The sequence below is a fragment of the Amblyomma maculatum genome, chromosome 6 (genome assembly GCF_055883805.1).
Source record: "Amblyomma maculatum isolate TAMU_Amacu chromosome 6, ASM5588380v1, whole genome shotgun sequence".
Taxonomy (NCBI): Eukaryota; Metazoa; Arthropoda; class Arachnida; order Ixodida; family Ixodidae; genus Amblyomma; species Amblyomma maculatum.
Window position 1 is genome coordinate 11174409 of NC_139349.1, and position 12133 is coordinate 11186541.

At 41.9% G+C, this 12133-nt stretch overlaps 1 protein-coding gene across 1 annotated transcript in view; it reads left to right on the forward strand.

The window, feature by feature from the left end:
* LOC146185064 (unhealthy ribosome biogenesis protein 2 homolog) overlaps positions 1-9708 on the forward strand; it is a 76467-nt gene extending 66759 nt beyond the window's left edge. The window contains exons 25-28 of the mRNA XM_084606048.1: positions 2987-3181; positions 5439-5539; positions 6765-6876; positions 7877-9708. Coding sequence (XP_084462174.1) covers positions 2987-3181; positions 5439-5539; positions 6765-6876; positions 7877-8029 — 561 coding nt within the window. The 3' untranslated portion in view covers positions 8030-9708. The remainder of the gene's footprint in view (positions 1-2986; positions 3182-5438; positions 5540-6764; positions 6877-7876) is intronic.
* The last annotated feature ends 2425 nt before the right edge of the window (positions 9709-12133 follow it).

A 12133-nucleotide genomic window follows, 5' to 3' on the forward strand; every position in this document is an offset into this window, starting at 1 on the left:
TCATTTCAGACGTTTTTATCACCTTCTAGAACACATTGGTATGTCTGCCACTCTCAAATATTTACAGTAAAGTCTTGTTAATTTGGAAATTTTAAAGATGCGAACTGTTGCCAGACTCCCTGTGAAATGCCCATGCTGTTTTCTGTGCCCTTTTGACATGCACACCACAGTAGGTGTGTTGATGATTGACAGGCTGATGGAGTTTCTGGACGCATAGTTTCATTTTCAAGGATGCACCGCCAGCCCACAGCAATAGCGACTATCTGCTTATCATCTGTTCTGATAAGCCTGACAGCAGAGCCCAGAGCTATGTGCTGTTTAGCAATAATTGCCTCGTCACTTTTATTTCTCTTATTTTGTTTTTGAAGAAGCCATGCTGCAGCAACATAAATGTGCACTTCTGTCCGTGTGACATTTTCATTCTCTTACCAAGCCATCATGTGCTCATTGCCCTTTGTACAGTGAAGCCTCCTCGCATGTGAACGTTACATGCAAAGAAGCTCCAGCTCTACCACATACCTTGCACACTGAAAGAAGCCACGGACACCTTTGCCATTATGGAGCAATTCTGATAGCGTACTTGAATCAGGGCATTTCTTGGAACTGTTAAAAATTATAGTTTTGAAGTTTCTGCCTTGTGGGCTACATGTGAGAAAATATGGTACCTTTATGAGTTTTTTGTACACTTCCATCAGAATCGTTTTTATAGTCTATCATGATATTAGCGTATAGTGTCATAGATGCCACTGATTTTGCTGTTGTTTTTTTTTTTGTTGTAGTGGGAGAAATTGTGATGCAGTTCACTTCTGTTTGGATGGGGAGACTCTGGCTGCAGAATCTTTGTTGATAACTGATATTATACAAGTTCAGAAAGGTACTAAAGTGCAAGGAACTACCGTAAACACTTGCATATAATGCGAACCAGCATATTATATGAGGTGTTATTTTAGAATAGTAAAAACTGAAAAAGAAAAGAAAAAAAAGTTTTCGTCCACGTATAATGCTCCGCGAGGCATTGTGCTCCGTGCTTTCGCTTCCAACTCTTCCCCGCACCAGGCGCCGAATAGTGTCACAAACTTTGCTGGTGCTGGTTCGCTCCCTCTCTTGTGCTGACGCGCTAGATCAGAGAATTTCACGCACTCTGAGAAGAGCAGCTGACATTTGCCCTGGCAATCGCGGAAGCCACATGGTCCTCTGACTGTTTTAAAACCAGTGGGCCACTTCCAGCTTGGATGTGGGACGGCAGCATACGAGCTGCCTAAGGCTAGCAAGCGCCATGCATGCGTCTAGCACCGCGCGCAGGCACGCAGCATATGCGCCCAGGAAGTGTTCTCGGATTCAGGATTTTTGCGATCGTCGTCTGGTGTGTTGTTTTCAGAGAGTCCCTCACTAAAGACATCTTTCTCTTCAGTTCTGCATTTGGTATTCTGCATTTCTCGAAGGTGCAACCAATGCGCTCCTTCGGAATGCTGCTCAAGTATCCACGATTTGGCTGTAGGGCATGGTCAGCATGGCTTGAGGGGCCCGTAAGAGACCCATGCAACGTGCCAAGTGATCCTTTTGGTAATCCTACATCGTGTGAGGCGTGATAGACCTCATTCCGATCTTGTGTGCGTCGTGGGTACTGTAGTCCCGAGGATCGCGGGGTCAGCATGGTGAAACCGAAACCATCGAAACAGTCAGTCGACGCCACTGCTAGATAACGCCTCCTCTGGCTGGAAGCTTGATGCTTGGAGTGCTGATTAATCACGAGGCTGGAACTGCGAATTTAGGCTGACATTTGTTTGGATCCACAATGGAAGCGGGGGGTGAAGCAGACATCTGACGTGATAAAATCAGGAAAAAACCTCATATTATATGTGGGCTTTTACGGTAGTCTCTCTTTTTATTTGCATCTGCTGGTGCCAGCTTCGAATGTTTATCTGTGTAACAACAGTAATGTTCTTGCTCTTTACACATTAAAATTTTCTCTACAGCTGTATTCATTGCACCTACAACACACAATTTGTAGTTAGAGCTCACTGTACGAAGCAGTGCACACTGGCTGATGCTCATGCCTGGTGGCACACAACAAAGCCCACTGCAGTGACTCAGTGGTTGGGACACTTGGCTGCTGGTTCTGACCAAGGATGTGTTCAGTCCCAGCCATGGGGGGCCTCTTTTCAATGGAAGTGAAATGCAAGGCGCCCATGTATTGTACGATTTCAGTGCACATTAAAATGAACCTCAAGAAGCCTAAATTTCCAGAGCCCTCCACTACAGCATTTCTCATGGTTAATGTCAGTTTGGGACGTTGAACCCTACAAATCAAACTTGAGCCAAACCAAACAACAAAACCAGCACAAGCAGGGGAATACAGTGTAACAATACAGTTCTGTCAGTCAGTTAGTCAATCAGTCAGTCAGTTTTTTATTTGCAGGAAATCACTCCTTCCTGCGGGTGGCAGAGACAAAAGACGTGATTGCCTGACGCGGTCTCTGCCCCCATAACAACCTAAGCCGTCTACAGCAGTACATTAGAAAGCTGGTATGATACATAATAAATATGAGCATAGAAACCACGATAAAAATACATGCATATATCATACAGCATGGCTTTATTCACTCAACCACTATGGACTGAGAGGCCTAATTCTATTTTGTTATGATTTCAATCACATTGAACATTTGCTCATCTCACACAAACACAGCAAAAGTTCACATTGGCATAATGAATATATGGTGCCACATTCTTTCTGCGTTTTTTGTTATGCATCACACACCAAACCTTCCACACTTCCTTGCTGATGCTTTCTCTCTTCCGTGTTCAATGCAGATTGCATTGAATGTGATAGCAATTTTACAATGGCCCTGCCAATGCATGTACTGCATGTGTATTATATTCTGCCCCAGAAGCAAACAGGGATAATCAAAAAGGTAGTTTTTTTGTGTGCCTGATCAGCAACTTCAGTTCCAGTTGCCCTTTTGAGAGTGCCTCTTTGTTCCAGATTGTTCTTTCACATCGGGGTGGTGTGGTCATCCTGCAGTCACTGAGCAGCCTCAACTTGTTCTCCCTGTGGACGTGCAGCCCAGAGCACTTCTGCCAGGCAGTCATGGCCGCATGCAGGCTGCTCAGCATATTCCTCGCCAAGAGGATCGTGATGGTCGTTGGGTGCACAGTCGCCTACCAGACCTGTGTCTCTCATATCCTTTCTTTTTTTATTACTTTGTCCTGTTTTAGTGCCTGGTAGCATGTGTGTGTAGTGAGGTATATTCGTCTCATGCGTGCTGTTTGTATCTCAGACAAAACCTGACGTTGCAATACACTCGCCTAAACTTTTGCTGCAGTATTAATAGTAATTAAAGCATTGATTTAATTACTGAAGCAGGTCTTTGAAAAGAGAAGTGCTTGTATTAGCGCCGTGTAAGCTCGAGTTTCCCAGTAGAACCTCGCTATAATAAACGTAGATTTAGTAAAGTAAAACTGAAAGTTTGTATTCCATAAATGACTGTACATTTCTTCATTGCTTATAGTGAAGACATTTTTTAATAAAAACTGGTTAAATTAAAGTGCGTCAGGCCGTGGTGACATACTTCTGACGAAGTGAAATCGTGGCACACATACAATGTGGGATCACGTGGTAAATGTTTCTTTTTTCAGAGAAAAATAACGATAAAATGGCGGTTCTTGATGGCTTTACCATCAGGCTTATGAGCTGTAAGTAAGAAGTTAACTTTTTGATGGCTCAAAGCCTTGAGGCAGAGGCCCGTAGGGGAAAAAAAAAAGTAAAGCTAGCTGCAGACATGGAGAAAAGGTGATGTGGTTCATTGAGAAAATAAAAGAGAGTAAAAGTGTAGCGAGAAATAGGGAAGGAAAGAAACGGCTTAAAGTTCACAGCTCTGGGCAGAGCGGAGTACTGGACAGCAGTACCTAGAATTGGAGGCGCGGCATGTGCAGTTTTGCCACGCTTGACTGTGTTGTGCGCATTTCTCAACTATTGCCTTTTGAATGACAGAAAGGAAGGTGATGCCATATTCATGCAAAGTTTTGGTTTTTACATAACTTCAAATTCTTATTGTATTCGTAGTCACGTTGTAATCATGCTAAAGTGGTACTACCACAAGATTTAAACATAAAACTGAAACAAAAAAATTCCATAAATATATGATAGAAGGATGGAAGGGATTTTAGAATGTTTCTTTTTTGAACCAACAAGACATGTTTAGTTACTAGCCATTTAATTATTGGACAGCATTTGCAGTCATTTTGTCATCCACAGCTGATATAGTAAAGATTTTTTCCGGTTAAAACAGAAGCTTGGGCATGTTGGTAATCCATTGTGTAGAACAGCGCGAAAAAAACGACAGGGACGAAGGAAGACAACAAGACGAGCGCTGAATTTCAACTTACTTGTTGTCTTCCTTCTTGTTGTCTTTCGTCTTGTTGTCTGCCTTCGTCCCTGTCGTTTTTTTCGCGCTGTTCTACACAATTTTTTCCGGTCCGAGTGACTTTACTATGGGGGGTTCTATTGTAGTTTTACATTAGAGTTTGCAGAATGCATTAAAATTCACAGACGTTTACTTGTATAAGAACTTGAAAAATGCACTCTATAAAGCTTCACATTTTACCAGTAACAAAACCAAAAGTAACATTGCCACTTTTACTTTTAGGAATTTATTTCTTTATTTTGTATCACTAGCATAGTGGACAAAACAATGTGGTATTTTCGAAGTGCATAATGGAAAACAATCTTTAAAGCCTAAAGAATTTGAGCTCAATAAGTTTCAGTGACTTAAAAACAGACTCTCATTAGTTTTGTTCGAATTATGGTAGTGAAGACAAGCCTGGGTAAAATGAAGCTATACTATAGCACTGGCACAGTAAAACTTTGTTGATACGTTTCCACTTGCTGCGCCCCTGTGTCCCCTAGGGCACTGCGAAGAAGCCACTCTGTTTCTCCTCTCCACGTCATGTTTCTGTGGAAGTGGGCCTCTTATATGTTGGCTCGTTAGCTTTCTTTAATGCTTCGTTCATTTGCATCTAGTCACTGCAGAAAAGCCACCACAGCGGGCGAGTGCCGCTGGTCTCCACTTCATGTCACGTGCTCCCAGACTTGGCCTGCTCGTGCGTTATCACGTGCATTTAATCACTAAATACATTATATGACCATAATTTGTCAAAATTCTCATTATTGTAGCTGTGAAATCGTGTTAATCGGGTACATATTAACAGGCCAAAAAATAGTACAACTCTATGGGAGCTTTTTACTGCCTGCGATTTTGAGCATATGGACCGGGATTGTATCGGCAAGACTCTACTGTATGATCTGGAAGCAGTTTTTGGCTCAATGCCCCTGTATTGAAATCCAAGAATGACATATGTTCTAACCCCCTCCTGCAAATTTACTGCAGTTAGAGGCATAGTTGCTGCATTTGCCTTAACAGTGTGCATGATCTTCACATCTCCTCAAGAGTATTATCAGAGTGGGTGGATCTGAACAGATGAAAACAGAACCAGTTGTGGCCTATCAGGTCCACATGTGTGCACTTTCCTTAGAAAGGTAGGTATCCATGGCTTTACTCGCTTTCTTTTTTCACATTTTCTTGCCATATATATATGCTACCTTTGTAGGACCCTGCACTTTGCTACTGTGAGCGCAGTTTAGACTCTGACAGCAGAGCCATACGTGGATTGCACACCACTGCATTGTAGAGACTTTCAGAAGCTTGGTAATGCATCGTGGCAGCCACTTGTGTTGCAGGCTAGGCATGTGCAGCAGAAATCTGGAGGTATTGTTGACCGCAGATACATACATTATTTCAGAAACTGTGTGCTGAAATTGCATGCGTCCCTCCTGTTGCCATAGTGTCCACCAATACTCGTGAACAATTACCAGTTGCCACAGATGACTGCACCCTTTTAAGCAGCATGCTCATCCATTTGAGTGTTCTGGCAGCTTATCTCGACTAGCCATCTTATGTTGCACATCCTTGTAACCTTGCCTGCAATGCAGTTAGCCATGGTAGCATGGTGCTGCTGGTGTCATTGGCTACTATGTACAGAGCACTCGACTACTGAGCCAGGTGACCTAGATTCGATCATGGCCCCATGATAGTCTTGTTTTGCTGGAGGCAGAATGCAAGGCCCTTGTGTACTGTGCGACGTCGGTGCATGTTAAAGAACCCTATATAGTCGAAATTATCCTGAGGCTTGCACTATGGCATTGTTCTTAAGCTGAGTTGCTTTGGGATGTGACTCCATAAACAAAACGCATTCTTGTAAGGGCCACTCCCATGTAAAAGTAGTGATTCCAACTTGGCAGTCGGTTATTGAAAAAGGAAAAGATGTGAGCCAGAAAAACTATTGCATCTCTGCATAATTCTTGCTATGATAATTGACAATATATATTTTTTGTATTCATGAGAAGCGTGTTTTTCTCTCCATTTATGGGTGTCGCATTCCAGCTAATACTGTGCAACAGCTTGCAAGCAATATGTTGCATGCATGCTTGTTTTATTTCTTTTCTCACATTGCTAGCTCGTTTTAGATGAGAAAACACAACATGTAATTGAGTCCTCATGTGTCTAAGAGCAAGGATTATAAAAAAATAATAAATTCCTTAGTAATGAAACCTTGATGTATATGGTTGAGATAAAAGCTGCTTCAGTTAGTTTAACTGGTTTGTCACATTGTTGTTTACTGTTTGAAAAGGCAGGCTTCTTCATAGAATTGCTGCTGAACACTGTAACGACTTCTAACTTGTGGTGTGTGCATTTTTTTTACAGATTGGTTGGCGAGATAGCCTCACACAAGAAAGAATTTTCCAAAGTGGGAGGATTTCTCATAGCAGATTACATAGAGGAGTCAATCAACACTGTACTCCATCCACCTGTAAAGGTTAGTTTGCAAGTTTTATTTTAATTACATGGGCACCACCCCATTGAAAATTACAGAATGGGGGTTAAAAATATTAATGTCTGTGTGAAGACAAATTCATCATTTAAACTTAAGCACAATAAAAAGCGGTGTTAGAGGAACATTAGCAGTATTTGATGGCAGTCTGTTCCAGTCTCAGACATGTCTAACAAAAGAATAATGAAGGTCATCAGCTCATAAAAAGTTTCCCATTTTGACGGTGGTCTAGATTTAGGTGCAAATTGACAGCTGAATATATTTTTTTGTAGGTAGTTCTAGAGTAGTACATCTGTGCAAGCATTTTAGTCTGTGATTTTCAACTGTCTCTCAGTTCTTGCCATTTGGGTTTGCATTTGCTTTTTGTCGCACAAATTCCTGGCTGTAATTTTGTACATAGTAAAATCTAAATTCAGTGCTTGGATTTTTTTCTAATTTTTTTTTATATACCTTAATATCTGTAGGTAATAGCAGTCTCATCCATAAACAAATATTGAACGCAAGCTGTGTTTTTAAATTACTTGTATAACGACTAAAATTCTAACTTTAGAAAATCCAGAGCTTATGCTGTGTTATTCCCAATAAAACTGACATGCTTATTTCATTGCAGACTAGAGAAGAAAAAAAAAAAAGACACTCAAGTATTTAACTTCCTTGCTTGTACTTAGAGTGATACCCTTATCTGTACCTGGCTGCAGTAATTTGTTACCACTAGGCAGGACTACCTGCCATAATGACTACTGTGCGCATTCCTAGTCCAAGGGTGCAAGATAGAATGGTACCCACACATCTACTACAGCGTTCCTCGTAGTACATGTGTCGTGCTTTGGGACATTTAGCTCCACAATTCACAAATTTTAAGTTTTTAAGAGCGCAGCTTCTAAATATTTTTGACAAATCAGCAGGATGACTCTACTTTTGTTGATAATATTTGATGTTCAATGCTCTAATGCTTGAAACGTTTTGTTTGTGGTCTGTTACACAGAAAACACTGCAGTTTTTAGTCTACAAGCTGTTTGAACTTGCTGATGAGAACAGAAGAGCCATGGTTCACGTGACCTTGCCTAAGGAGGGAACAGAAGTGTTCAAGACGCTCTTCGCTGACTCCCAGAGGCTGCGCTTCAGAGGGAAAGTTTAGGGTAACTCTTGTAAAAAGGTTACATTATTTTCACAGGCCTGTCCTCATTACTTGGCAGCTGCTTCAAGCTGCCTTCTGTTGTATGTACATATACCACGAAGCAAAATGCAAGCTTTGCATGTGTACAACTTCTTTTTTTGACACAGAAAAAATCTTGAGCATCTCGAACCGTGTTGTCACACTCTCTTATTTGTGAAGCCAGTCTGCCACTGTGGCATGTACTTGTCGCAAATTTATGCTTCTACCTTGACTAGTGTAATGTCATCACCCACATAATATATTTCACTAGGAGCAGGAACCACTGGCAAATGACCAAATGGAATGAAACTGAGATGTTGCAATATGCATGCTACCTTGTTGATATGTTCACAGTTCATAGGCTGAAAATTATGGGCAACGAAAGTAGGCCATCGATTTACATTATTGTTATTGTGGATATAGAAGTGGCCGTGTTTGCTTTCCTTCATGACAATGATCGTTGGACAAGTTGAACTAACGTTTGTAGTCGCACACATTCACTTTGCAAGCAGTGAAACGCTTAGTTTTGGTTTGGTTAGAAAGGAAGAAATATTGCTGAAATGAAGCGTGGCCATCCAAAATTCGTATTTACTTTGCTAATTCAATACTTTGCTATATCAGTGTTCGTTACAATTAGCTTAAACTGTACTGAGTAAGTTGTGAGTTATATTACATGATACATGGTAAATGGCATGTTGCTAAAATTGGAAGTTGTGACATGTTACATGATACATGGTAAATGGCATGTTGCTAAAATTGGAAGTTGTGACATGTTACATGATACATGGTAAATGGCATGTTGCTAAAATTGGCTATACACTCAAATTTGATATAAAGAATGGCAGGGGACTGCCTAAATCGTTCATTATTTTGAAATTTTGCTGCAATGAAAAAAAAGCCAGTGGTCAAACCTAGGTATGAAAATGACATACCTTGGCAGTATACACGCATGCAGACAAGCAAAAGCTGAAACGAAAATGATGCACTAATTGCTTTATTTGAAGAAATCATTTTCTTCTGATGCATGCAGCACACACGACCGATTAAGAGCTCCCCACGCCTTCCACTTCACGCAACAGTTCATCGTGTACATCATTGCACCGAGCGACGAAAGTGCGAACTTTGTTCATGCACAACAAAACGCAGAGTTCGATACGACCTCATCTTCAGTGTCAATCTTGTGCCGGTCTTTCAAAATCATCACGGCAGTCGATGGAGCAATGCCAAGCTCTCTGCAGAGGCCGATTTGCTTCTCCCCTGCGTCGATGCCATATGGCTGCTTTTTCCTACAATGAAAACTGCTTTAGCTTCTTCTTGGCACCAACGCTGGCTGCATTTATCACCAGATCTCGCACGAACTTCGCAATAAGATTATCCGCAACAAAAACTCCTGCTCACACATGCGAATGGCACGCAACACAGAGAAAAAATGCAGGTGGCTAGGCCTGCTGGCTACTGCATTATAAAGCCACAGCTTTGTGGTGGCGCTAGGTGTAGGCACTGGACATGGTGGTGGTGATAGCTATGACCTGCGGTATGCACACAGGAGTGGCGTTTTTTTTTTCATGCGAGTTTTGCAGCGCTGTTAATTTTAGGAGACTTCGTAATACTGATGTTCCTTGAGTATAGAAGAAAAATAAATTACATATGTTATTTTGAAATATGTGCTATATTGAAATTTGTAGTTCGGAAATATTTTTACATTGAAAACATTGGAAACTAGTTGCTGATTTTCAAGAAGTTCGTAAATTTGAAAAATTAGTTAATGCGGTGTTCATAGTAACGAGATTCGATTGCGTTATGAATGATTGAAGACCGATGCGCAACAAAGTAGCAGGAATTATTCCACACTTGCAGGGTTTTATAGGCACCATGCACATGTAACTCCAGAGCGACGCGCGCGCCATGAGCGGCAGCGCGTGCGTCCAGAGTGAGAACACACCACGAACTCGCCACAGCGGCTGTACAATGAGTACTTTGCTGCGGTACGCTGGCGTGGTTGTTTCGGACAGCAATGGATCCTGTGAAGAGTTCAAGAGAACACACCACGAACTCGCCACAGCGGCTGTACAATGAGTACTTTGCTGCGGTACGCTGGCGTGGTTGTTTCGGACAGCAATGGATCCTGTGAAGAGTTCAAGAAATTGTTGTGTCGTTGGTTTTCACCAAGGACCAAGTTTTACATCTTGACTCAACATTGGAAACAGGATTCAACTCGTTCACCGTCAGAAGTAAGCTTTATTTTTCCGTAATTACTTTCACAGCATATGTTTGTTGGTCTTATAATAACTATAAAAGGCTGCTTGCTTGTTACTTGTTGCAAAGATTTCTGACTGCAAACAATATGCCGTAATATCCTCGTTTCTTTTTCCCGGGGCTCATTTGCCAGCAGCCTGTGGCAAGCAGCACCGCTTATTCGTGTTTTATTCTTTCGCTTCAGCCTTCAATCCACTCAAGAATATGCAGCAAACATTTTGTTGGAAACACGAATGCAAATGAAGAGGTTTCTACAAGGTGCCTGGTCAGCGACAACTGAATAGGAAAAAGAAACATGTAAAACTTGCCAACTGCGAGGTTTCCGAGAACCACGTCTGTTCGATGAACCGGCCCGACACTTCTTGCCGTTTTCTGTCAAATATTTTTTTACATTGTGAACATGTCCAGATTCAAACAGTTTGATGCCTTTGGCTATGTTCGCACCTTAAAACAAACTTGTCAGCCCAAAGGCAGGCAACCTGGCAGCTATTACCAGCGGCGCACAGGCTCCCGTTGCCATGATGGCGAAAATTGTCTGCTACGGCGCTCACTCGGGACACCAAACTCGCCACCGGTGGAGGCTCCTGGCGGGCGCACGGTGCCTATAGCCACAAGCCTCCACCCACATTTTCTGATTCCATGAAATAGAAAAAGCACTAGTATCACCACTATGGTATAAAGTAAAGAAAGCACTATTGCTACTATGGTAGCAGGAAGTATGAGAAGCAAACATGTGCATCATGCACCCATTATGTACTCGTGAATGAAACAATAAAACTGCTCACTTCTTCACCCACTACATTAAACTGGACAGCAATTGTTTTAAAACTTCCTGAAGTATTGTAAACGCGACTCTGACCACCTTTTTATTGGCAATTCAAGCACCTGCCTCCAAGCTTAATGGTGTGTAGAAGGCATTTCCGGGTGTCGGGTCTTGGAATTTGGTACCAGTGTGTATTGATGAAGACAACTATATATGCCGAACACAACTTCATCGGCTGCCTCTCATGACAAGCTTCTGCTCCTTTTTTTAGCGGGGAACTTTGTTCTCTTTTTGCGAAAAGGAAAAATCTGGGGTTCTATGCTTTGCACAGCTCTCGGAGTACATTGCAATTTTTAGGTGAACTAATTTGTCCCACAAATCCAGCATTCATGCAGAGAAATATGTCGATGCAAACAAAAGTACTTTTTCCACGTAGGGTACATACTACTATGTTGACACCAGCACCAACCAGAGGGCCATAACTGCCAGAGTGCATCACGGTGGCATAGTGCGGGTGCTGATGTAGTCAATCTATTGGTGATCGACAACAGCACAGTAGTCAGATAAATAAGCTTGCAATGGCAAACCTTGCACCCATTGCAGAAAATAGGCTGGTCTATGCCTTGAGACATCAATATTTAGAATATATGCAAAAGTATACATCGCTATTTTTGGCCGTAGCACATCATTGGCTTCCAGGTGTATTGAGTTATGAGAACTGGCTCTTGAGCAGCTGATTCCCAGCATTTTCTGCATTTGTCGGCATTCCTTGTCCACCTAGTGTAGTGTGCAGCCTCCGCAAGGGATTTGCTGAAAAGCACCAAAACCGTGAAAGTATGAAATCAAACTGAAGGCGATGGGAATCGGTATCTTGTTTCAAAAACACATCACTGCAGACATAAAAAGTAGTAGTTTAGCTGAAAGATGAAGCTGAAACGAGAAATGAAGCTTCTTGTCATCCCATTAAAACTGTGTAGGACCACCCAAACAACCAGTACTACCTGGATTGAATTGGTTGGTCCGAAGTCTGTTTTGACATATTCCAATCATCTTATATGTTTTATTTA